Below are 26,410 nucleotides of genomic sequence, written 5' to 3' on the forward strand. Positions count from 1 at the left end.
CATGGATGACCATAAGTGTGGACTTCTAAAGCTAGTAGAAAAGATTGAATAGAATCTTTAGGTCTTAGCTGGTAGAATCTGGTAGAATCATTAGGTCTTAGCTTATCTTTATATTTAGGATAAAGAAATGTATTCCATAATTACTGAAGCAGTTTTAAAAAGAGTATGATAGATTTAATGAAGGCAGTTTTAAAAAGACTGTGATATAGTTAATGGAGCAGTAAGTCATTTTTATATATAAAACGAGTCATTTTAAGTCTTTTAACTTCAAATGTTACCATCTTAGAGGTTTTCTGACCATCTATAAAAACCACCCCCATTCCCTGCCTCCTTTCCCTGTTTAATTTTTTCTTCTCAGTCTATATAAAAATATAACATGCCAGATATTTTACTGATTTTCTTTATTATTTATATACCATCCTTCAACCCCCACTAGACTGTGCGCTCCTTTGAGGGCAAGTACTTTGGTCTTGATTTTTGTACACTTTGTTCATTGCTGTAACTTGAGTGCCTGGCACATAGTAGATACTCAATAAATATTTATTAAATGCATGAGTGAAGTGTTGGAAAGTAAAGTCGTTTTTAATATTTTGCTATTGTGAATATGTATACACATCCTTTAATAGTTCTGTTTGTGTTACTGTTGATTTCCTTTGGAATAATATCTTGGAAGTGGAATTTTTAAATCAGAAGTTTAATTTTTAAGGCTTTGGATGATATATGGACAGACTGACCACAAGAACGATTGTATGAATTTAATTCCCATCTGTTGCCTGTTTATTTCACTTTCAACAAAACACAAAGTACTACCTTAAAGAAAAAAAACTTTTTTAGTTCTAAATCTGGTAGGTTTCTTCTTTTTAAAGAATTTTTTGTTAGTCCTAGTAATAAGATAATTCACACTCACTCCAGAAAACCTTGGAGGAAGCAATAGTATGAAAGGAAAAACAGAAGATCTCAATTACCCTTAATTCTGCCACCCAAAGAACCGTTGTTAATATTTTGGTTTGTATCCTCCTATTCTTTTTTCTTTGCAAATGATTGTGTACTTCAAGACATTTTGAAGGAGGAAAACAAATTCATTATAACCTTTATTTTGGTATTTTAATTTTTTTATTTTGAGCATTGAAAATCTATTCAGATAAATTGGATAATAAACGAATTTATCATAGGGGAAAGAAACGATTGCAGACCGATAGCTGGCTTTATGGAGAAGGAGCCAAGGAACCTGGTTTGGGGTTTCTTTTGTCTCACCTTCATGGCCTTAAGGAAATTTACCCATGTCTTCCCTTGCAAAGAATGAGGTACTTTTGTTTTTCCCAAAGCACTTTGTTCAGACTTGTGTTAAAGTAGTTAGGACCTCGTGCTGTGTCTGTTTATATCCATTTACCTTACTCAGAAAAGAGCTACTTCCATTAAGAAAAGCACTATATTTCTCAATTTTGGTAAGTCCATTGTTTAGCTAGTGTGGGCACTTAGTAAATGTTGAATGATTCAGGTCTTACGGTGGGGGACACGGGGCAAGAGAATTCAAAGCTGAGATTTCTAGATTACTGTTCATGATCTTTGTGGAGTTGTGAGGGACATGAGACATTCTGGAGGATGGAATGCGTTAATAGTCCCAGTTTTCAAAAAGAGTAAAAAGACAACGGCCATCTGAAGGAATTTGTTGTTATCCTAGGGTGTATTTTAAAAGAGAACATTAAGAGTTGTTTAGAAAACATTTTATCAAGGGCCTCATGTTTTACGTCTTGGGTTAGGTAAGGAGATAAGGAGGCAGCAAGGATAAGGAACATGAAAAAATGAAAGTCGCTCAGTCATGTCCGACTCTTTGCGACTCCATGGACTGTAGCCTCCCAGACTCCTCTGTCCATGCATTTCTCCAGGCTAGAACACTGAAGTGGGTAGCCGTTTCCTTTTCTAGGGGACCTTCCCAACCCAGGGTTTGAACCCAGGTCTCCTGCATTGCAGGTGGATTCTTCACCATCTGAGCCTACCAGGGAAGCCAACGGACATGGTCCCTACTTTTGAATTATTTATTTAGTGGGGAAGCTGACACTAAGTAATTTCGCTGTCAGTGTTGTAAGAGGGGGAAGATCCCCAGAGGATGTAATGGCAACCCACTCCAGTATTTTTGCCTGGAGAATCCCATGGACAGAGGAGTCTGGCAGGCTATATGGTCTGTAGGGATGCAAAGAGTCTGACAGGACTGAAGCGACTTGGTATGCACACATGCACGTTGTAAAGGGAGTATAATGCTTATACAGGATATTCAGCTGCTCATTTGATGCCTGCAGGCATCTCATCCTTTATGGTTTTCCAAAACTGAGCTCATGAATTTTGCCCTTTTAAATTTCTTTTATTTCATCTTAACATCACAGTGTGCCCATTAGCTCAAGCCAGAAGTCTTGGAGTTATCCAGATCATTTTCTTTTACTTCTATATCCCTGTGTCTAGTCCATCACAATGCTGTGTCAATTCTTCCACCAAAATACCTTTTGAACCTATTCATTCCTCTCTTCATTGCCTCCAGCCTAGTGTAAGCCACCATCATCTCTGATAGAAACTAAAGGACAGGCCTTCTAATGTTTCCTGGCTCCTCTTCTGATTGCTGTTCCCACTGCAGCCAGACTAATCTTAAAATGTAAATTGGATCAAATTGTCTCCAAAATCTTTCTCTAGTTCTCCATTTGTATGACTGTTTATTAGCTTTTCCTTCCACTAGCCAATTAGTTCTATGGACATCCATGGGTACTTGTGTACAGCCAAACACCCAGGATCTAGATTTCTCTCTTTTCCCTCCTATGACCCTCTTTCCTACCCCCTACCCTCCTGCCGTCTCTCATCTTTTCCTTTCTTTCTTTCCACTTAACCTCTTTACTTCCAGGCAGTTCCCATGGCGTCCCAGGTGAAAACAATTAGAAAAAATATTCCAGACAGCAGAAAGCCTGTTTGAAGATAAGTGGACAGGAAACTATAGGTTTAAGAGGGAAATTTCAAGACATTTTGCCTTGGCTATATTGTGAAGTATGGGCGAGAAGAGCTTGCAGGTAGCCTTTCTATGTTATGAAGTTTTTTATTTTACCTGATCATTGCGTGCCAATGAATTGTTCATCAGGGAGCATTTGCTTTTGAAAGAAATAACTGGTGGTAGTGTGGAGGATGGGCTTTGACTGGTTAGATCATTTAGGGTGCTATTGTAGCAGTTGAGGTAATAAGTGTGAACAATAGAAGGTTACTTGGCCAGAGGATGGTTTGAGAGATTTAGGATTTAAAACTTGATTGTTTAGTTGCTAAGTCATGTCTGACTCTTGCGGCTCCATCACCTGTAGCCAGCCAGGCTCCTCTGTCCATGGGATTTCCCAGGCAAGAATATTGGAGTGGGTTGCCATTTCTTTCTCCAGGGGATCTTCCTGACCCAGGAATTGAACCCATGTCTCCTACATTAGCAAGTAGTTTCTTTACCACTGAGCCACCAGGGAAGCCCTTAAAACCTGGTAGGATGTGATAATTGGGTGTGGGAGATGATTCCCAGACTCTTAACCATTTGCTCAGTAGATGGTGGTATCCTTACCTACCTTTGGGAATACCGGTGATGAAGGAGGTTTTGAGTAGGTTTGGGGTCTGTTAGACCTAAAGGGCTGTGAGTGGTTGAATAAGAAAGCCGTACTCTGTCAGGGGGAGTTCACACATGGACCTGAGGGTCATGAGCTTACACAGAGATGCCTTTAGATTTGTACATCTTCACACTTCTACATGGACATTGTAAATTACTTCTGTAAGCTGAAGTTTAGATTTTGAGCAGCAGTTAACAAGTGAGGGTTGTGGGTGTTGGGTGTGGGGGAGGCTGGTTTCAGAAGGCCCTGCTGCTACCCGTCAGTGACTGCTAGTCCTGCTGGGAGGAGCACTGCGCCTCCTGTGTTAAACAGACCTCCATGTGGCCAGGAAGATGGTCAGGAGAGGGAATTCACTCAGGCCTAGTGTTGAGGTGGTTGAACTTTTCTAGAGCAGTGGAGCAGTGGGGAGAAGCCAGGTTGTGCTGGGTTTTGAAGTGGTTGGGAAGTGAGGCGGTGAAGATGTCTCTGAGATGAAGAGGAAGAGGACCAGTGCTGCATCACCAGAGAGGGATGCTGCATTAGAGGCCTTTTAAGCAAATCACTATTAGATATATTGAGAGATGAGTGGAACGCTAATAGGGAAGGATTGAGTTTCTAGAAGAGAGGGCTATATGGGGCATGATTCTAGAGCAGGTAAAGGTCACTGGTGGGTTTTTGGGGAAGGATATTATCCAGATATATTTCAGCTTTTTAGATTATCTGTGGATGAAGGAGGACTTGGGACAGGATTTGTTGATTACTAAGTGGAGCACAGCCATTCTTCTGGTTCAGGCTACTGTCTTCTCTAGGTTGCATTACGCTTAGCTTGCCTTCACAATAGCTGGAGAACTCTTTTGAGTATGCATTCCTGGTCATGTTACTCTTTAGGTCTGGTACCTGTAAGAAGTGTTCAGTTCCTAGGCATGGAAAGCCCCTGGGGGTTGTTCAGTCGCGTCTGACTCTTTGTGACCCCACGAACCTCAGAACACTAGGCTTCCCTGTTCTCACTGTTTGCTGGAGGTATCAAACTCGTGTCCATTGAGTCAGTGATGCCATCCAACCATTTCATTCTCTAGGGATTGTTGGGTGGATTTGAAACCTTATGAGGAGCAGATGAAGAAATTAGGGGTGTTGGACGGTGAGCTGGAAAGTCTCTAGTGAAACATAATTGTAGATACTGGGATGATTTTTCCATTGGAAAATGGAAGAGCGCCTAGATGTGCCCTCTAGTGGTAGACACTCTTAGGGAACATATTGACTTAGTATAAGATATTTTAAACTGATTTCTAATTATATAGATGTATATGTAAAAATTAATTTTTGGCACACTGAACCATGACTATTTAAAAAATTTGAGACCTCACTGTTGGAAAGATTTTGGTCTTTTTAGTCATAAAAACCTAGTTTTTGACTCTTGGTTCTACTGACTGTGATTGTGGGTAAATGGCTTAACTCCTTGGCTTTGTTTTTCTCATCTGTCATATTGGGAGTGGTTGTAAAAATTAAATGAGTATATGTAACATTCCCAGCTTCAGTTCTCAGTGGATTTTAATCCCACGTTTCCAGGGAAGAGCCCAAATGTTCATGAATGTGATGTGAACCGCCGTGCTGGCAGGTCCTTCAGCAGTGGTTGGGTCCTCCTTTGTGGGCACGTTGTTTTCTTACTGACTTGTTTAGCCTGTCTTATAGGAGTTGGATGAGTCACTGAGGTGACCTCTAAGTCTGTGAATAATTGGAAAGAAAACAAAAAACCAACCCAATAACAATGAACACTTTGAGCACCCAGACTGTAGTCTTAACCTGTTTATTACCAAAGAGAATCAGGCTCCCTGGTGAAACGGTTGATTCCACATCTGAGGCAAGAAATAAGCTGATTTTGGAACATTTGACATACCAGATAGAAGTGAAGCTCTCAAAAACTACTAGGGTTGGGTCAGAAGGACTTCGAAGCTAACCTGAAGCCTCTCCCACTAGGCAAAGATGAGACAGTTTGATTATTGTTAAGAATAATTGCAAAAAAAAAAAGAATAATTGCAGTGAAATGAAATGCATTAATGAAAATAATTTTACTGTTGGAGGATTGTTAGTGAATAAAGTCATTATTATGGAAACTAATAAATGAAATGGAAGAACGAAAGCTGTTTGTTTTCTTGTATGAGCTATATTCTATTAGGTCATACCAGATAGTATGAGAGGGAAGTTTCTCTTTGTACAACTACTCTACCTAGTAAATAAAGAAGAAATGATAGAATAAAGTCAGTCTGTAACCCTAGTGAATTTGGGGATCTAAGCTTTCGCTCCTGAAGGACTGCTTAGCCTTGCAAAACCAACCAGGCAGTATGTGCCTCCTGGTGGAGTTACATAACCACCACATGGATGTGGTCTTGCCAAGTCTGATCAGTCTACATCAGTCTTGGCCAAGTCTACATCCAGTCACCTGTTTACATGAAATGCAGAGAGCAGAGAAATGTATTAAACTATATCACAGGGATAAAGTTAGCAAAATTCACACCTAAAGAAAAATCCGTATCTTTTAGAGACAACATTTTGAAATATTTACAGATGAAATGATAACTTTTCTTAAAAGAATTGTCTCCAAACTTGAAAATAACTTCCTTTAAAAATTTTGAAAGCAAAAGAGTTCCTTCAGAATAATATTAAAGGAGGCTTAAATGGGGCTGTAGAAGGAATTGGATGGCCTGGGTACTGGGTCAGTGGGTACAGGAGAGTTTCTTCTTGATGCTTTTATATATGTTCAAAATTATCTGTAATAAAACATTAAAAAATAAGATAGAAACAGTGAAATAAAAAACAAAACTTTATTAGTCTTACTGTACTGATTCATTCTCCTTTTCTTTTTTCCTTGGTATTGCTTTCTACATGTGAACACATTCTGTATATTTACTATGTACCTGCTACTTTCTCTGCCATTCTTGAATAATGTGCAAGTATTTATTCTGCTTGACCTTCATACTTTTTAACGTACAAGTTGTAGACTGGTCCCCTCTTTTTTTTGTCAATACAGCTTAGCAATTTGGGGATATATTTCAGAGCTTCTGTTGAATTTTCTTTGGGCTAAACTACTGACTTGCAGTACTTTGGTCCCTTTTACCCTTGTAATCTACTACTTTGTAGAACTTTGGGCTACTCCTGATGAAAGTTTTCCCTGGAGGAAAACTTGCCATTTTTTGCTGAGGTTCAACTCCTTTTTAAAATAATAACATCTTATAAAATTGTTCCCCTTTTCCCAGTTTTATTCCTTTGAGGTAATTTCTGTTATCAGCTTGAAGTATATTTTTACCTTTCTTTTTTTCCTTAGCAGTAAATATGGCTTTTATTTTTTTTTCTCCTTGTACTTCATCTTTTTTTTCCCACTGCATTTTCAAATTCTCTACACTGATCATTAATTGCTTTTATTAAAAGTGAATTATGAAATATGGGCATATTTAGAAGTATCTTTTTTACAGGTATCTGTATTTTGCATTTTCTCTTTGGGAGCAAAAATATTTTTTAAAATATTTTGTTAAATATTAGAAAATCATTCTTTGAAGTGACTGTTCTAGTTTTTAACTCCGCAAGTACTACTGGAGAATGTTGCGTTGTTTTACATCCTTGCCAATAGCTGGTATTGTTAGAGTTATTAATTTTTATTAACCCTGTGTGAGGTGATGTCTCATTTTTGTTTTAATTATATGTTACTTTTATAGTTTAGAAAAAGGTGTCTCCTCCTCATTCCCTAAACTTCTCAGGGATATGGCACAATACTTAAGGAAGTTGTCTACTTATTTGTCAATGAACTCAATGAACTGTTCTCTTAAGTGAGCAGCAGATTGCATTAGAGCTAAAATCTTGGATACCTTGAGATAATGGCTTTTCCTTTCTGTTCTTTTGAAGAACTAAAATGAAAATATTACATTATGTGGAAATATAAAGTCCTTACTGCCAGCACATTTGACACTTTGTTTTTCTGTTCTGTCTACTGTTTTAGGCTCCGAGCTCTGTCCAGCGGTGGGAGTATTACATCCCCCCCTCTTTCGCCAGCATTGCCTAAGTATAAGTTAGCAGACTATCGTTACGGGAGAGAAGAAATGTTAGCACTTTTCCTTAAAGACAACAAGGTAAGAACGTAGGAAAGAGTTCAAAATTGCAAATGCGATTTCTGAGTGTGTACAGTTATGTGTTGATATATGAAATAGCTATGGTTTTTCTCTCTTTTCTTCTTGTGTTGAAACCTTCAGTAGTTCACAGAGGCTCTTCTAAATGATGCACACTTTATGTTTTAGAAAAGAAAACCTAAGATTTCATCACAGAAGTAGAAAGCTTCATGGAAGCAGGAGAGTGGGCAGGACTTAATTCTTTGTTTAACTGATTTCCTCACAACCTTTATTTTTATCCCTCCGTGATGGCTGAGAAAGTTTTCTCTTCTCTTTATTGCATCTGTCATTCTTTCCAGTTAGATGTTAGGAGCCAGAAGGGCAGATGCTTCTCTTGTTCTTCCTTTTGAGTTAAATGTAAAATTTTTAGTGGGGAGAAAATCTTAAAATATAGTACTTCATTTGTGTTACTTATAAATGATCAAAACTCAAACAGTATAAAGTACACTTCTGTTATGTAACTAGTGAGAAATAACATTTTCTACTTAAGTGTACTTTGCTGTTAATTTTATTAATGGATTAAGGATCAAATTTTAATGATCATTGCTAAGAACAGATACAGTTGCTTGTAAAATTCTCCTCACCACCTGTGGTTTGAGTTAAATGTGCACTCTGGAGTATCAGGGTCAGTGCTGTGTATCAAATCTGAGTGTGGTAGTCTGATGGGAGGACAGGGTGTGTGACTGGGCTTCTTAATGTTTGACCCTGTCAGAATATTCATTGTGACTGAATAAGCTTTTAATCCGTATCTTTGATAATCAGCAACAGGTAAACCAAACAATATTTTCTTGCTTTTGCTTCTTAGAATTGCAGGGAGAGTATTAATCTCATGGTCATGTGTTTGGTCAAACAGATCCCTTCAGACCTTCTGGATAAAGAATTTCTGCCCATCCTACAGGAGGAGCCCCTGCTGCCACTGGCTCTTGTGCCCTTCACGGAAGAAGAGCAGGTGTGTGCGTAGCTTTGAGCCTCAGGCCCCACCCTTGTTCCTTCCCACTGAGGCATGAAAACAGGAAGTTCCCCCTTAGGCTCTCAGGAGTGTCCTCCTTCCCCAGGGCCTGCTTCCTTCTACTCTTCTTGGCGTATGGATGCCTCTCTGAGTTGACTAGATTCTGCTTTAGATCTGAGGCTGTTGAATATTATGTAGAGATAAGGATGTGTGTTAGATTAGAGAGAAAAAGGTATTTTTCAGGGGAGAGGGCCTTCTTTTCAGAAACTTGTTGTTTTTCAAAAGTAATCTGCTAAACCTGAATTCCCACCAGTTTTTACCACTAAAGGAAAATGTAAATAATCAGCTCACAGTGTGCTTAAAACGGTGCTTTTCTGTCACAAATTTTTTAAAATGATAATTGTGAGAAAGAGTTTTGGGCTGTAAAGTAACAGATTCTGTGTTACAGTGTACGATGTCCATAGATAAATAATGGAGTTTCTGATTTCAACGAACTATGGTGATTATTGGGCTACCCTCATAGCTCAGTTGGTAAAGAATCTGCCTGCAATGCAGGAGACCTGGGTTCAGTCCCTGGGACGGGAAGATCCGCTGGCGAAGGAAATGGCAGCCCACTCCAGTATTCCTCCCTGAAGCATCCCATGGACAGAGGAGCCTGGTGGGCTACAATCCACGGGGTCGCAAGAGTTGGACACAACTTAGCAACTAAACCACCACCACCGTGGTGATTATAGTAAAATGGAGAAGGAAAGAGCTTTGTTGGAATACCACTTTAAATGAAGAATCATCATTACTTTTTAAGAAAACTTTTATTGAGACCTAAGTTACATGCCATAAAATTAAACATTTTTATAGTTTTTAGTAGATGCAGCGTTGTGTAACCCATCACCACTATCTAATTCCAGAACATTTTTCATTATTTTTTGTGACAGCTCTGGGTGTTTTTTCTGCACTCTTGCCATGCTGTGCATGGTGAAATCAGTCTATTCAGAGGGAAAGCCTATTAAGAGAACTTATTGAAACTTCCCTGGTGGTTCAGAACTGATGGGGAACTAAGATCTCACGAGCCACGAGGCGTGGCCAAATAAAAACTAGACTTCGTTAACCCGCGTTAAGTTTTAAGAAAGGTGTGATGTTTGTTTGGTGACTTTGAGCACCATGCTTGTGAGCAGTTTTGCCTCATTTGTGGTCTCTCCTAAATCAGGCTGTGCTGTGTGCTTAGTTGCTCGGGCGTGTTCGACTCTTTGCCACCCCATGGACTGTAGCCCGCCGAGCTCCTGTGTCAGTGGGGATTCTCCAGGCAAGAATACTGGAGTGGGTTGCCAGGCCCTCCTCCAGGGGATCTTCCCAACCCAGGATCGAAGCCAGGTCTCCTGCTTTGCAGGCGGATTCTTTACCGTCTGAGCCACCATGAAAGCCCAAGAATACTGGAGTGGGTAGCCTATCCCTTCTCCAGGGGATCTTCCCGACCCTGGAATCTAACCAGGGTCTTCTTCATTGCAGGCAGATTCTTTACCAGCTGAGCTACCAGGGAGGTCCAAAATCAGGCTAATAGTTCCTTCTTTATTCATGAAACCCAGTATCATCTAGGGTCATCAACAAATATTTTCATTGATGAAAAGTTGTTATTGTTATAAAGAATGCATGGGAAAGGAAGGGTCCTGTCTCTAGTAATTGGTGAAAAGTTTCTTTTCAAAAGTGGTGAATTTCCTTTAAAAAAAAATTGCACATCTGGTTATATTTTGGTTTAATTTTTCTCAAAAATATTTTTATTATGAAGCATTTCAAATAGTATAGAGAATATTATTACAATGACCTGAATATTTTCAACTCAAATACATCTAATCTTAAAATAATTTGTGTATACCTTTGTTTTAAGAAACAAAATTTCTTCTTCACCACAGTTGAGACTGCCTGGGGTATAGCCCTCTCTGCATTTCCAGGGATTACTATGAATCAGATTATTTTCATCATTCATGTTTTGATATTGTCATTATATTTTTGTGTGTCCATATACCCATAAGAGTTCCATCTTATAGGGTTATAAATTTTACATGGACTGTAGCCTCCCAGGCTCCTCAGTTCATGAAATGCTCCAACCAACCATGCTGGAGTGGGTAGCCATTTCCTTCTTCAGGGGATCTTCCTGACCCAGGGATTGAACCCAGGTCTCTAAATTGCAGGCAGATTCTTTACCATCTGAACCACCAGGGAAGCCTATATTGAATATAGTGTACTGTATATTATGGAGGAGGAACTGGCAACCACTCCAGTATCTTTGCCTGGAGAATCTCATGGACAGAGGAGCCTGGCAGGCTACAGTCTGCGGGGTCACAAAGAGTCGGACATGATTGAAGTGACAGCACCACTGTATAATTATATTCTGCAGCTTGTTTTTTTCTTTGAGTAATGATTTTTAGATTTCACATTCATACATATAGCATCAGTTTGTTCATCTCTGCTTTATAATATTTTCATAAGTGAGAAAAATCAATAAAATACTTATTTTTTTTTGCTGTAAAAGATATTCATATTTGATTATAGAAAATACAGAAAGATACGAAGAAGTAAATCTTACCTATAAAATCACCATGTAGAAATAATTACTTGTTAACATTTAGTATGTTTAAGTAGTTTATTTTTGTGTATCTTCAGTTGTCAGAATACGCCGGTAATGCAGACTGAATCCAACAGCGTATCAAAAGGATTATACACCATGGCTAAGTGGGGTTTATCCCCAGAATTCCAGGGTGGTGCAACATAAACCAATATAATATACCCTATTAATAGATTGAAGAAAAGAAAAGCACTTGATCACCTCAGTTTCCACAGAAAAAGCATTTGACAAAATTCAACACCCTTTTGTGAAAGCAAACTTAACGAACTGGGAATGGAAGTGAACTTAATTAAGGGCTTTTATGAAAAACCCACAACCAACATTATACTCTGTGATGAAAGACTGAAAGCTTTTCTTCTTGGATTGGGAACAAGATAGTATATCTGCTTTCACTACTGATATTAAACCTTGTGTTGGAAGTTTTAGCTGAGCTCTTAGGCTAGAAAAGGAAATAAAAAGGATCCCGATTGGGAGGGAAGAAGTAAAATTATCTCTGTTTGAAGATGACATGATCCTACATATAGAAAATCCTAAAGAATCCACAGAATAACTATTAACACCAGTAAGTGAATATAGCACAGTTGTATGCTACAGAATCAGTACACAAAAGTCAGTTGTGTTTCCATTACTGTGTACTTAGTCGCTCAGTCGTGTCCGACTCTTTGTGACCCCATGCCCTGTAGCCTGCCAGGCTCCTCTGTCCATGGGAATTCTCCAGGCAAGAATACTGGAGTGGGCCGCCATGCCCTCCTCCAGGGGATCTTCCCAACTCAGATATTGAACCCAGGTCTCCTGCATTGCAGGTGGATTCTTTACTGACTGAGCCACCAGGGAAGCATTTCCATATACTAGCAATGGACAATTTGCAAAGGAAATTAAGAAAATTCCGTGCAAAGTAATTAGCCTCCAACTAATAAAAATAAATGGAAAAAAAAAGAGGAAAAAAAAATTTAACTAAGGAGTATGAAACTTTGTACAATTAAAAGAAAAAAGAAACACTATTGAAAGAAATTAAGATCTCAATAAATGGAAAGGCATTAGCATTTTATTAAGCCTTGAAAGACTTAATATTATTAATGATTTGCTGCCAGTGCAATCCCCACCAAAACCCCAGTGGCTTTTTGGGTAGAAGCTGATCTTAAAATTTATATAGAAATACAGAGGACCCCAAGTTGTCAAAACAGTTTTGCGAAGAAATAAGACCTATACTTCCAGTTTTAGAACTTTACTGCAAAGCTACAGGAATCAAAACTGTTTTTAACTTCCCTGGCGGTCCAGTGGTTAAGATTTTGTGCTTCCAATTTAGGGGGCATGGGTTTGATTCCTGGACTAAGGGAACTAAGATCCTACATCCCTTGTGGCAAAAAAATTAAAAAATTGCAAAACAAAAAATTGGCTTAAGGATAGTTGCACCTACCAGCTGATTATAATTGAAAGTTAGGAAATAAAACCAAATCACTCCATACTGCTGGATCACTTTGAAGAATCATTGAGGGTATATATTACTTTTGTTTCACTGTTGCCATACCTGTACTGTTTTACCCTTGCTCTTCCATGATTTCATTGTTTTTTTCATGAGCAGTAAAGCATGTGGAATTCTCCAGGCCAGAATACTGGAGTGGGTAGCCTTTCCCTTCTCCAGGGGAATTTTTCCAACCCTGGGATCAAACCCAGGTCTCCCACATTGCAGGCGGATTCTTTACCAGCTGAGCCACAAGGGAAGCCCAAGAGTACTGGAGTGGGTATCCTATCCCTTCTCCAGCGGATCTTCCCAGCCCAGGAATCGAACTGGGGTCTCCTGCATTGCAGGCAGATTCTTTACCAACTGAGCTGTCAGGGAAGCCCAAATCATATGGTTTAGAAATCAAAATTTACAGAACAGTGCATAATAGAAGATCTCTCTCCCATCCTTTCCACCAGCCGTCTGTCTCCTTTTCTGAAAGGCAGCCTGTATTAGCAGTTTCTTGTGTATTTTTCCAAGTAAATATTGAATATATTTCCCCCTTTTTGTGGAGGTGGTGGTGTATATACTAAGCTTTGTTCTATATTTACAGTATTTTTATTGAAAAATATTCTCTGCATATTTGGAAAAAGTATTCTTTCTTTTAGTTTGCATTTCCTTCCCTGGTGCAGAGTTTCTCAGATACTTGCATTTATATTTCTTTTAATTTTTTGTTCTTCGCCATTTTGGGGGAGGAGGGGGGTGGATAGTAATCTTTTTCTTGAGCTAGTCCTAAACCTAACCTGTTAAATTTTCTTTTTTTTTTTTTTCAGTTTCTTTTTTATTGGAGTATAATTTTTACAGTGCTGTGGTAGTTTCTGCTGTACAATAAAGTGAATTACCTGTATGTGTACATGTATCCCATCTTGAAACTCCCTCCCACCCCTCATCCTACCCATCTACTAACTTGTTCATTTTTCTAAATTTAAAATTGCATTTGTTTTCATTTATGATATTTTTTAATACAGAAGCTTATTTTTATATAGCTCAATATACCAGTTTCAGTCTTTAGTAATTAGTTTTCCAATTGTTTATGAATATTTTTAATAATCATTTTTTATTTTTCATTAAATGACTGCCTAGTTTTCTTAGAGACAACATGGGTTAGAAAAGCTTTTTAGTAAGTAGGCAGAAGGACTTGGTACTAGTTACTAACATGTGATACAGTTTAAGGGCTACACTGATTACTTGAACAATCAAAAATTATTCAATAAATGCTGAAAACTGTTGGTTTTTTAAAAAGGAATAAAGTTAGATGTGCAGTACACCTTCACATGAAAATTAGTTCTAGAATGACTAAAGAAGTAGCTCTTCATTTTGTTTTTATAATGGAAAAGTTTATCTTGAGGTGTTAAGATTTGAATGCTGTAATTACCAGGGCTTAATGTAAAGATTGGCTTCCATGGTGACTGAGACAGTAAAGAATCCGCTCACAATGTGGAGACCTGGAGTTTGATCCTTGGGTGGAGAACATCCCCTGGTGAAAGAAATGGCAACCCATTCCAGTAATCTTGCCTGGAGAATTCCATGGACAGAGGAGCCTGGTGTATGTACTACAGTCCATGGAGTCGCAGAGTTGGACACGACTGAGCGATTAAGCATAGCACAGCACAAAAATGCAAAATTTAGGAATTCTGGACACTTGCTGTCCTTTCTTTTTATAATATATGTTGGAATAGGACAGTACTTAGAGCTGGCGAAAGATTCATTAATATTTTGAAATTAATATTTTGGATGGTTACCTGTTCAGGAATTGCTTAGACCTTCCTAGGCTAGAGTTTTGCATACCTATTCACCCTGTTACTCCTATCCGGGAGGTAAATAATTCTAATAACCTAAAATAGCTTCTTGCTATATATCTTGTTTCCTGATGTTACCTAAAGAGGGTATTTTATCTTTAAAATGCAAGTTAACTGAGTGTGCGCACTTCTTGCCCACACCCTCCCCACCACATATACTCTTACACATAGATGTATACACATACATGAATGCACGCATGTGTAAAATATAACTACATAAAAGGTTTTCTTTGAACAAAATTAATGCTCAAATAAGATCTTCTGGTTGCTGTTTGATTTGATATTGCCCTGTATGTCCTTCTCAAGTTTGAAAAGCATTCAGTTCAATTGCTCAGCCGTGTCCGACTCTTTGTGACCCCATGGACTGCAGCACGCCAGGCCTCCCTGTCCATCACCAACTCTCGGAGTCTACCCAAACTCATGTCCATTGAGTCGGTGATGCCATCCAATCATCTCATCCTCTGTCATCCCCTTCTCCTCTTGCCTTCAGTCTTTCCCAGCATCGGGGTCTTTTCCATTGAGTCAGTTCTTCACATCAGGTGGCCAAAGTATTGGAGTTTCAGCTTCAATATCAGTCCTTCCAATGAACAACCAGGACTGATGTCCTTTAGGATGGACTGGTTGGATCTCCTTGCTGTCCAAGGGACTCTCAAGAGTCTTCTCCAACACCACAGTTCAAAAGCATCAATTCTTCGGCACTCAGCTTTCTTTATAGTTCAACTCCCACATCCATACATGTCTACTGGAAAACCATAACCTTGACTAGACGGACCTTTGTTGGCAAAGTAATGTCTCTGCTTCCTAATAAGCTGTCTAGGTTGGGTCATAACTTGCCTTCCAAGGAGCAAGCGTCTTTTAATTTCATGGCTTCAGTCACCATCTGCAGTGATTTTGGAGTCCAAAATAATAAAGTCTGCCAGTGTTTCCCCATCTGCTTGCCATGAAGTGATGGGACCAGATGCCATGATCTTAGTTTTGTGAATGTTAAGCTTTAAGCCAACTTTTTCACTCTCCTCTTTCACTTTCATCAAGGGGCTCTTTAGTTCTTCTTCACTTTCTGCCTTAAGGGTGGTGTCATCTGCATATCTGAGGTTATTGATATTTCTCCCGGCAATCTTGACTCTAGCTTGTGCTTCCTCCAGCCCAGCATTTCTCATGATGTACTCTGCCTATAAGTTAAATAAGCAGGATGACAATGTACAGCCTCGACATATCTGTTTCCTGTGGGAACCAGTCCATGTCCAGTTCTAACTGTTGCTTCCTGCCCTGCATACAGATTTCTCAAGAGGCAGGTCAGGTGGTCTGGTATTCCCATCTCTTTCAGAATTTTTCAGAGTTTATTGTGATCCACACAGTCAAAGGCCTTGGCATAATCAATGAAGCTCCATATATTACACGTGTAATTTAAGTAACTGCTACCAGATTGGCGTATTTTATTTATTTGACATGAAAGAAAGGCACTTCATTTATGCATTTTTTTATTAGACAATACATGTGTATACATGCAAAATTCACAAAGCACATAACAGTGAAAAACAAGTCTATGAGTGACCTAGGTTTTTTTCTCCCTCAGGATTAACTGTTATTTCCATTTTCTTGTGTTCCCTTTCTAGGGTATTTAATACAACTGCAGCTACTTTTGTGTCTGTTCTTTAAAACACGCACGCACACACACACGGCTGCTATTTAGTACAACTGCAGCTACTTTTGTATCTGTTCTTTAAAACACACACACACGCTCGCACGCCTGTTAGGCATACAGTTCTACACTGTTTCTACCTAAGCATCTATTTGGGAGGTAATGACATATTTATTTAACTTCTAAGATGTGTCCCTGTCCTAACTATTTGTTAATGTATTAAGTGCTTACAACAGCCCATGAAGTAGATTGCTTTTCACATTACATGCATGAGGAAAAGGAGGCACAGAGTTGAGTAAAGGAGCCGCAGTTCACTCTCAGGCAGTCTAGCCTCTCCGTGCACTTCACTCCAGCTATTAGGCTGGAGCCTGATTAGGTGGACTGTAGGAAATGTGGTTTTCTGGATCAGAAATGATTGAATATTAGCAGTTTTGTATGATGATGGTGGTGGTGTAGTTGCTAAGTCATGTCCAACTCTTGCGACCCCATGAACTGTAGCGTGGCAGGCTCCTCTGTCCATGGGATTTCCTAGGCAAGAATGGTTACCAGAGTGGAAAAAAAAAGACTACTAGAGTTAAGTTGCCATTTCCTCCTCCAGGGGATCTTCCTGACTCGGCTTTCACCCAAGTCTCCTCTGTTGCATGCAATCTCCTGTCTTGTAGGTAGATTCTTTACTGAGTGAGCCACCAGGGAAGCCCAGTTTTGTATGGTTAACCCTAATAAGTAAGAGTTGCCTTATGTTTTTAAAAAATTGTGTAGAATCATGATTTTTAGATCAGCTCCTTTTGATTGATACTTAGCCAGTTGCCATTTTTGCTTTTACAAACAGTACTGCAGTTAAAATCGTTCTGCTTATGTTATTTTTCACACGTGTAAAAAGAGAAAGTGTTATGTCAAAAGGGGTGGACATTGAAATAGACTTTGACAAATGTATCTGATAAGTATATATATTGCCTTCCAGAGATTATACCAACTTTCACATTCAGCTGCAGTGTATTAGGAAGTGTGAAAGCATATGAGAGTTTCCCTGAACCCTGTAGATGGGTGTGTTTGAGTTTCATACATGTAATACTTTGGTTATGAGGTATTCAACAGTGTCAGATTCTGGCATGGACAGTACATTTAACACTGACTTCTATTTTTCCAGTATTAGAATACATGAATCTAGATTTTGGGATTTCACAGTCTTGTTTAATTGTGATCCCAGAAGAGTTATTCAGTAACACTGCTGTTTACTGTGTGCCCCAAGATAAATTAATGCATTTGTTTCAACTAGCTTTTCTTAAAAATAATTTTTATTAAAATACAAAAAAAAAAAAAATAAAATAAAATACAGTTTGAAGTAAGTATTGATTAAGTTTGGTATCTGCCTCTAGTTTTCCATTATTAATTATATCTTGGTCTTCAGTTTTGAAGTTACTTGATTTTATTATTATATGCCTATAAAAGTCAAAGGAAAAAAATAAGTTTCTAAAGTTTACCTGAACAAATTCTATTGAATACAGTTCTGATAAAGACAAGTAGTGACAGTTAATGAGGAGAAAATCATCCACATATTAAAACAAGAAAAATTTAGTAATGAAAGTAGAAGTTTTTCAAACCAAAATTACATGTTGATTTCTTTAAGATAGGAATATCATATTTCATTTGATTTTGAATCCAAACACAGTGGAAACAATTTGGACTTAAAATAAGTAGTTGAATTGCAGAATTTTATTTCCCTGAAATTTAGTTAGCTGCTACCAAACTTGTGTACTCTAGGCCTCACTTGTTGCCTCTCTGTCCCGAGGACCGTTGCTGCAGCCCTGCTGAAGTCAGGTTTCCCACACTCCCATACCACTGCATTTTTGCACAGATGTCTGTTAGGTTCTGTGCTGTGCTTGGTTGCTCAGTCGTGTCCGACTCTTTGCGTACAGTCCATGGAATTCTCCAGGCCAGAATACTGGAGTGGGTAGCCTTTTCCTTCAGGGCATCTTCCCGACCCAGGGATCGAACTCAGGCCTCCTGCATTGCAGGCGGATTCTTTACCAGCTGAGCCACAAGGGAAGCCCAAGAATACTGGAGTGGGTAGCCTATCCCTTATCTAGTGGATCTTCCCATCCCAGGAACCAAACTGGGGCCTCCTGCATTGCAGGTGGATTCTTTACCAACTGAGCTATCAGAGAAGCCCAAGTGTATAGAAAGAATTCAGGTAAAGATGTATTCCAGCAGTTTTTGAGTTTAAAACTCTCTCATTAAATTGTTTCATATGCCTAGGATTTTGATATTTCATAGATCATTTTCCAGTATTTCTATAATTGCTTCCTGCTTTACCTTTTCCTAAGCCATGTCTGTTCCATTTATCCAGAAGTATCGACTAAACATATTTTTGAATCCCAGACCTCTTGTCTTCCTGTGTCCCCTCTTCATGTTTGAAGGATGCCCACCCACTACTGGTCTTGTCATGTTTGACCCTTTTCCACATTGACTGTGGATGCAGATGTAAGCTAATGACTAAGTGAGTGGGATTTTGTTTATTCTTCTCAAGCATTCTCTTCCCCTCCCCTCTTCTTTCTTTGCCTTTCCCCATTCATCCCTGATAGCTGTCATTCTATTAAACTCTAGTTGGAATTGCTCATTCACACTGATGAGCAGAATGAGGCAAAATGATCCATTTTTTTTTTCATCCTGTTACTATTGATTCAGACCTTTTGTGACTCCCGCTCATTTCCACCTTTCAGTAGTTAAAGGACCCTTTCAAACCAGATCTCTTTTACTGTGTATTCTCTATCATGATGATGCGTACATATCTTGCCTCCTCTTGGGTACATACAGAACCTAACATGGTGTAAGGCATTAGTGGTTCATGTTTGTTGATCTGAAATGTTAGTTTAAAATTTTCAGCTAAACCCAAAATTTGTAACATCTTAGTGTGCCATGTGGTGATCGTCTCTCATCGCTGGTAGTCATCAGATGCCGGTTTATAGATGCTGTGGGAGATGGTGAGGAGCAACATGTGGTTTTATCTGTTTTATCCATTTTTTTCCTTTCTTTTCTTTTTTTGGCAGAGAAACTTTTCCATGTCCGTAAATAGTGCTGCTGTCCTGCGATTGACAGGACGAGGAGGAGGAGGAACAGTGGTGGGGGCTCCTAGAGGTCGAAGTTCTTCACGAGGGCGAGGTGAGCTTTCATGTGAAAAAAAAGTAATAACGGAACGGTGGAGAAAGAGAACAGGGAAATAAATAAATCACTTTAAGAATATTTTGATATTTGATTTTTGAAAACTGCTTTTTGACATTAACTGCATAATAAATGTCCTGACCATTTGTTTTTGGAACCATTTCTCAGTGTATCTAGTCCACAGCCCCTGATTTGGAGTAGAAGAGGGTGATTTGAGCCTAGAGATTTGAGTGTGAATGATTTTAGATGGTCCTCATTCTCTTGGCAAGTATTTGTGATCCATGTTCCTCGCCCCCCGGGACCTTACACTGAGAGCCGGAGCTCCCTGAAGTGCCTTGGCTGCAGGAGTGGCACCCAGGTCCCTGCAGGCCGCTGGGACTCGGGTCCCCATATAAGGCCATGTGCCAGGAGTGTCCCCAGCCAGAGAGAGGCTTTTGTAAAAGCCATCTCCTCAGTACGAGACCTTTTTAGGGTGCAGAAGAAAGAAAACATTATGCAACAATCCTTTATATAATCTGTAGTTTTATATTTTATAGATTTGTCTTTTCTTAGAAGAATAATTGATATTACTTGCTCTTTGATATCTGCTCCCTACTTGGAGTTTGTTGATCTTCTGCTGCTTAAGGGCATTCTTAATGTTTGTAATATAAATATTTACTTGAGCTTTTACTTCTAAGTTGGCTAAATCATAGCAGAAGTCTCAACACACCTTGCAGTTTTCAAAGGTGCTTTTGGAAGATGGATGTCTGCAAAAAAAGAAGTCATTGCCTCCACACATTGCACCGTCCAGGTTGGCATGATCATGAATGTGGAGTATCTAAATTCTTTTTTCTTAAAGTTATGCTTTATGAATAGAATGATTTATATCCATTCTTTATAGAGATTGTATTAAATTGTGTATTCCTGTGAAGGGGTTTCATTCAGAATGTGGGAAGGCAACTGTTCTGAATAATGAAGAGGTTAACTAAAACTCTACTTGTAGATCAAGTGCTGTTACCAGGTTGTCCATGTGTTTTCCTTCTGAATTTGTCAGTCTCTAGAATGGTGGTTTTTAACCTGGGGAGTTGTTAGAATCATCTATAAAACTCAACAGGAAAAAATATCTGCAGCAGAATATAGTGGTAGGTGAGATTTAAGCATGTGTGTTTCAGAACGTCCACAGGCCATTTAGATTCCCAAACATAGTTAGGTTCTGTTGGTCCAGAAATCGTCTGAGATCTGTGCTGCTTGGGGATGTGATGATGGTGTTTTGAGGGTGACTGTGGCCTGCTCCTTGGATGTTGCCTGGGTTTTTCTGCAGTGGGCTCGCACTGAGAAGAGATTGCCCTTGGGGAGCTTTTCCTCTAGTGCTTTTCAGGGCATGACGGTGAGAGGTCTTATTTATTAAGAAGTGAGGCCAACAAGCAGCTGTTTTTTGTTCCTCAAGTGACCACCAGTGTTGTGTGTTGCAAATACCAACCAATCTCTAAATACTTGTTAAAACAAATTCCAGGTCTAGAAACTGATGAACCATTGATTACTTTCTTTCTGCCTTCTGGTTTGAAGTGCATATTGCTATTACATAGGAATAGGACTCTTACATTCAGAATTTAAATGGGACTTGTATGAAAGATACTGTAATAAAAGCAGTGACTTAATTAACATTGATATGAATGGATGACATGAAACTAGTTAAATGAATGAACTGATTTAGTGAGAAATACTTCTGATACCATTGTCCCAACTGTGATTCTTATTGGTTCCATGAGACCTTTAATCTGTGGTTTTGTTTTCTTCAGTTATTGCTTAATTTTAACCTGTTGGTTAAATAAATAGTGATTAGTGTAGCTGGTTTTTTTTTTTTTTTTTTTGGCATGATCAGACCTGACATCAGATGATTGCCCTGCCTCTTTCCAACTTGAGAGAAGTTTGTTGTGAAAATCAGCTGACTTTCATACTTCTGACTATCATGAAGCAGTAAAATTTAAATAAGTGAACAGGGAAACAATATGAATTTGTCATCTTTTTATTTTGTCTGGTGAAGATGTTTAAAAATAAAGCGTATCTATACAGTTGTCAGCCATTGCCTTCCTCATTATTAAAGGAAGTATATTTTATTTTTTTTTAAAGGAAGTATATTTTAATCCCCCCAAAGAAGAGGGTGAAATCTCATAGATTAGGACAGTCATTTAAATTAAACTTTATGAAAGGTTCTCCATGTTATATTTACTTGCTTCTCCTCATATGAGAGCTACTCTTATGGATGATTATGGGCCTTGCACTGTGAAGAGTGTTCCTCACGTTTTGCAAGCTGGAAAGCTCTAGAATCAGGTTCTTTTTTTGTGCCCACTTACAAAGCTTTGGGCTCATAAGGAGGACCAGTGCCAATGCTAGTTATAACTGGCAGGAAATATTTTGTGGTTTGCTTATTTTTCTGGCAGCTTTTGAACGCTGTTTTTCATATTCACATGTTTCCAGAATAAAATGCTTTTTCAAGGTGCTATGTGCTTAATGGTTTTCTTGAGAAAATTGTTCTCTAAAAGGACAGGGGACTTTTTTCTTTCATCCTAAAAATATCTTTGTAAATATCACCACAGTGTTATTTAACAGTGTGTATTAAACTCTTTTAAGATAGATCTTAAATAATACATCTGTATTTCCTAAGGATAGAGGTACAAAACTGTACATTAAGTGGAAGTTAAGTTGATAGAACTGGAAGGTAACTTTAGGATTATTATAGTTCAACTCTAGTCCTCACTTCCATTTTACAGGTGAAGATATTGATACTTAGACTAAAGAAGGTATCATTGTTCTATGATTACATACATAAAATTATGCATTATTCTTGTATTCCATCATAAGATCATATAGAAGTATAATTGTATTCTGAGTCAATTCTTGATAAGTGATGCTAGAAAATAAAAATACTGTATGGATATTTGAAACAATTATTTAACTCAATTGTATTTAGCTTTGGAATGGATTCATTCTTTTATTCAGGATTCATCATTTTTCCTTGGGTGGTTTTTTACTGTTGGAGAAGTGAGTTGGGGATAATGGCTAAGATTTTATCTAGATATAAATACATGCCTAGGCACAATTTTTACCGCATCCCCCCCCCGCCCCCCGCCCAGTTTTCAGCTTGTGTGTTGGATACAAGTGGTGTACATTAGTTGGGAAATCCTCACAGTACACAGAAAATATAAAGCTGAAAGTGCATATTGCCTTCTGCCCCCAGATGGAGCATTTGGGTTTATGTCCTTCTTGATCCTAACCATGCAATCATATCATTTGTATACATTGTAATTTTTTTATAAATGTATTGCTCTTGCGCATGCTTTAGTCATTCAACAGAATAATGTAGATTTCTTTTGTGTGTGTGTGTGTGTGTGTAGATTTCTTTTAATGACAGTACTTTATCTTTTATGGCTTCCTAGTATTCTACTGAACTGTTTTATCAAAATTTACTTAGCCAGTCCTTTACTGATCATGTTTCTCTTTTTCAAAAATTTGCAACAAAAATCTCCATATATATATATATTTGCATATTTATGCAAGTATTTCTATTAGGATAAATTCTAATTAGAATGTTGAGTCAAATTTGATAAATCTAATCAGATTGCCTTCAGTAAAGGCCAGTGTACATTTGAGCCACTGGAGCCTCTATGAATTCCTACATGCACACTTTCTTACTGGCTCATTGGTTTGAATTTAGTGCTGCCTGATAGTTTTCCCCAAGATTTGTGCAAATGGGAAAGAGTGCCTTTGGTTGGTGTGGAATATTCTTTAAGAAGTTAGTTCACGAAATTGATAGTTTATAGAGTTGACAGTTTTAAATTATCCTTTCTCTGGAGTTAAAGAAATTAACATTTATGCCTGGTTTTTGTACTTTGTCTGCTCTCTTCTCAAACTCCTCACATTTTCCATTTTTATTGAAAATAGTCCAACAGAAGGTTTGATTTGTCATAATGGTTTACTGATTTTAGAATTTCACTATTGACGTTTCTGTTGAGGAGCTTGATGTCGGCACTGTTCTTGTTCAGGACTGGAGCTGGGACTCTGACACGGTTTTTTAAACATCCCCCTCTGGTCTCGCTGCTTCCCTGCTGTCACTGGTCTCGCTGGTGAAGAGTCAGTGGGCCTTGCTGAATATTTAAATGTGGACATCCTGCTTTGTGTATAGACAGCACTTTAGAGATGAATGTTTGGTGTTCAGCTTGTGCCAGATGTTGACATCTGACCATTTTCTCTGTGTTGTTGTTTTCAGGCAGAGGCAGAGGCGAATGTGGTTTCTACCAAAGAAGCTTTGATGAAGTAGAAGGGGTGTTTGGCCGAGGAGGCGGCAGGGAAATGCACAGGTCACAGAGCTGGGAGGAAAGGTAACTGAAGGAGTTACCTCCTGGGATAAAGATTCTTGGTGTAAAAGCATTTCTTCTCTGCTTTCTGCAGAGGAGAATGCTCTTTGTATAGTTACAAAGTTTTATTTTTCAAAAAATGCTACTAATTAAATAAGAGTTATGTTAGAAGTGTTTAAATGATCCTTATTTAAAGGAAGAAGCATTCTAGATAAATACATTAATATTTTTGTCCCTGCATGGATATTTAATAGTTAATTAGATATGCTGTTTGATTAGTACTCAGTGACAAGCATTTTCATTTTATTGTTTGTTGCTGTTAATCAAAGCATCTTCTCTATATTGCTTGTGACTTTATATGAAGTCTTTCAACATGAGCAAAAGCAGTTGCACAGATAATATACAAAGATGTCCATGTGATAATATTTATAAAACAATGGGAAATAAGCCAAACAACTTAATTTCAGTGTGGTTTCTTATATAATGGCATATCCACACAGTTGTTATTTGGTCACTGAGTCATGTCTGACTCTTTCCTGACCCGATGAACTGTGGCCCAACCAGGCTCCTTTGTCCATGGGAGTTCCCAGGCAAAAATACCGGAGTGGGTTGCCATTTTCTCCTCCAGGGGATCATCCGAACCCAGGGATCAAACCCACGTCTGCTGCATTGGCAGGCGGATTCTTTACCTCTGAGTCACCAAGGAATCCTTGTCCACAAAAATTAGGAAGAGTTTGAAAATATTTACTCATGTGTAAAAACACATTGTGAAAGCAGTATATAAAGCTCTGTACAGCAGATACCTAAAATAAAACATGAATTTAATTAAAAATGTACCTAATAAAAAAAGTTACTGGGTCTATAGAAGCTAACTATTGGTAGGTGAGACATTGGATATTTTTGCTTTCATATTTGTGCTTTTCTGTGTTTTCCAAATGTTAGGCAAAAACCATGTATTTGTTTTATAATTTGAAAAGGAAATGCTGTTAAAGATAGGAAAGTGGGTGTCATGGATGGGAAATCTTTGTATTACTCATGTTTTTTTTGAAACTTCATTTTACCTTTTCTAGGGGTGACAGACGTTTTGAAAAACCAGGACGAAAAGATGTAGGTAAGACTTTCTTACTCTTTTGAAGTATTTTTATCTGGATTTCCATGGCATTAGTTCTTAACAAGGCTTACAAAGGATACCTTTATTAAAAATTGACTCAGTTACTTGCCTCTCTCCAGTAGATGGGGTTGTAACATTGCTTGCATTTAGAGTTCCATGGTTATATGAGGGCTGTATTGCATGAAACCAAGGATAATAAATACAACTATTAGGATTTACTTGGTTTAATTTTTTAAGTCTGTGTGTTCTCTTTAAGACATATTCTTTATTAAGGCTACCTTATGAACTGAAATTTCAAGTTAGGAAGCAGCCTATTAACTCCTTTTCCAGTGCCTCTCACAGCTGAGAAGAAATAGAAAAAATGCTAGAAGGTTTGCTTTTGTATCTGAGAGCAAAGTCTAAAACTATGACTTTTTACTTTAGTCATTTATTCATCTGGTCTTTTTGATAAATGACAGTCTTTCTTAAGGGGCAATTTTCACATTAGATCTATAAAAATATTTTATAGTGGCTTTTATTGACTGCTTTTTAATAAGATTTTCACTTTGGCTTATTAAACCATGCTAATGATTCTGAACTTTTATAAGTAATCCACTTTTGTTGAAAATGTTGTAGATTAAAAAAAAAGTTGCTCCTGCTATGTCTTACAGTCTGCAGAATAGCAGCACTTGATTAGTTTGTTGAGACACACTGACATACTGATCAATTGTGAGATACCCTTTGACAGCAAATTAAGATAATTTAAATACTGAAAGTTCCAGAATGATTTGTTCTTTTTAATAAATTAGAGACTGTTCTTATCATGTATTTGCTTCTTATGTGTGGAGAAATGGGTGGAATTAGAAACATGTGGGTAAGAATTGTGCATGATCTTTGTGAATACCCACAGGAGAATGTAGAGGCAGAAAAAGCCCTGTAATACTCAGATTATAATTTCTGTTCGTTAGGAATCATCTTACAGTAATGATTCTGTAAGGATGGAATTAAAAGATGATTAAAGTAAAATCTAGGTGGTACAGAAAGGTTCAGCTCAGTGCATTTTGAAATGCTTTGAAGCAGGCGTGGCAGTTTTTGGCTGTTAGGTTGCTGCTGGCAGTTGGTAATAAGGGCCTGTACATGTGTAAGGTGCTTCTCTTGTGGCTCAGATGTAAAGAATCCACCTGCAAGGCAGGATACCCAGGTTTGATCCCTGGGTTGGGAATATCCCCTGTTGAAGGAAATGGCTTATGCACTCCAGTATTCTTGCCTTGAGAATTCCATTAAAAGAGGAGCCTGGTGGGCTACAGTCCATGGGGTCAAAAGAGTAGGACGCAACTGAGCAACTAACATAGCAACAACAACACACATACATATAAGTGGGCTTTATGGTTTTTGGTATCGACTTGTCTTCAGTTTAACCACTAGACCATTCAGGTATGACCTAAATCAAATACCTTATGAATATACAGTGGAAGTGAGAAATAGATTTAAGGGACTAGATCTGATAGACAGCCTGATGAACTATGGATGGAGGTTCGTGACATTGTACAGGAGACAGGGATCAAGACCATC

At 38.3% G+C, this 26,410-nt stretch overlaps 1 protein-coding gene across 8 annotated transcripts in view; it reads left to right on the forward strand.

Annotated features, from left to right (window-relative positions):
- The window catches only part of GIGYF2 (GRB10 interacting GYF protein 2), a 127,870-nt gene that overhangs the window by 27,562 nt on the left and 73,898 nt on the right, over nucleotides 1–26,410 (forward strand). For all 8 annotated transcript variants that reach the window (XM_043462008.1, XM_043462000.1, XM_043462006.1 and 5 more), the window contains 5 exons: nucleotides 7,585–7,714; nucleotides 8,604–8,699; nucleotides 19,303–19,414; nucleotides 23,661–23,772; nucleotides 24,819–24,859. In XM_043462008.1, coding sequence (XP_043317943.1) covers nucleotides 7,585–7,714; nucleotides 8,604–8,699; nucleotides 19,303–19,414; nucleotides 23,661–23,772; nucleotides 24,819–24,859 — 491 coding nt within the window. The remainder of the gene's footprint in view (nucleotides 1–7,584; nucleotides 7,715–8,603; nucleotides 8,700–19,302; nucleotides 19,415–23,660; nucleotides 23,773–24,818; nucleotides 24,860–26,410) is intronic.

This window comes from Cervus canadensis, chromosome 2 (assembly GCF_019320065.1).
Source record: "Cervus canadensis isolate Bull #8, Minnesota chromosome 2, ASM1932006v1, whole genome shotgun sequence".
In the NCBI taxonomy this organism is placed as follows: domain Eukaryota; kingdom Metazoa; phylum Chordata; class Mammalia; order Artiodactyla; family Cervidae; genus Cervus; species Cervus canadensis.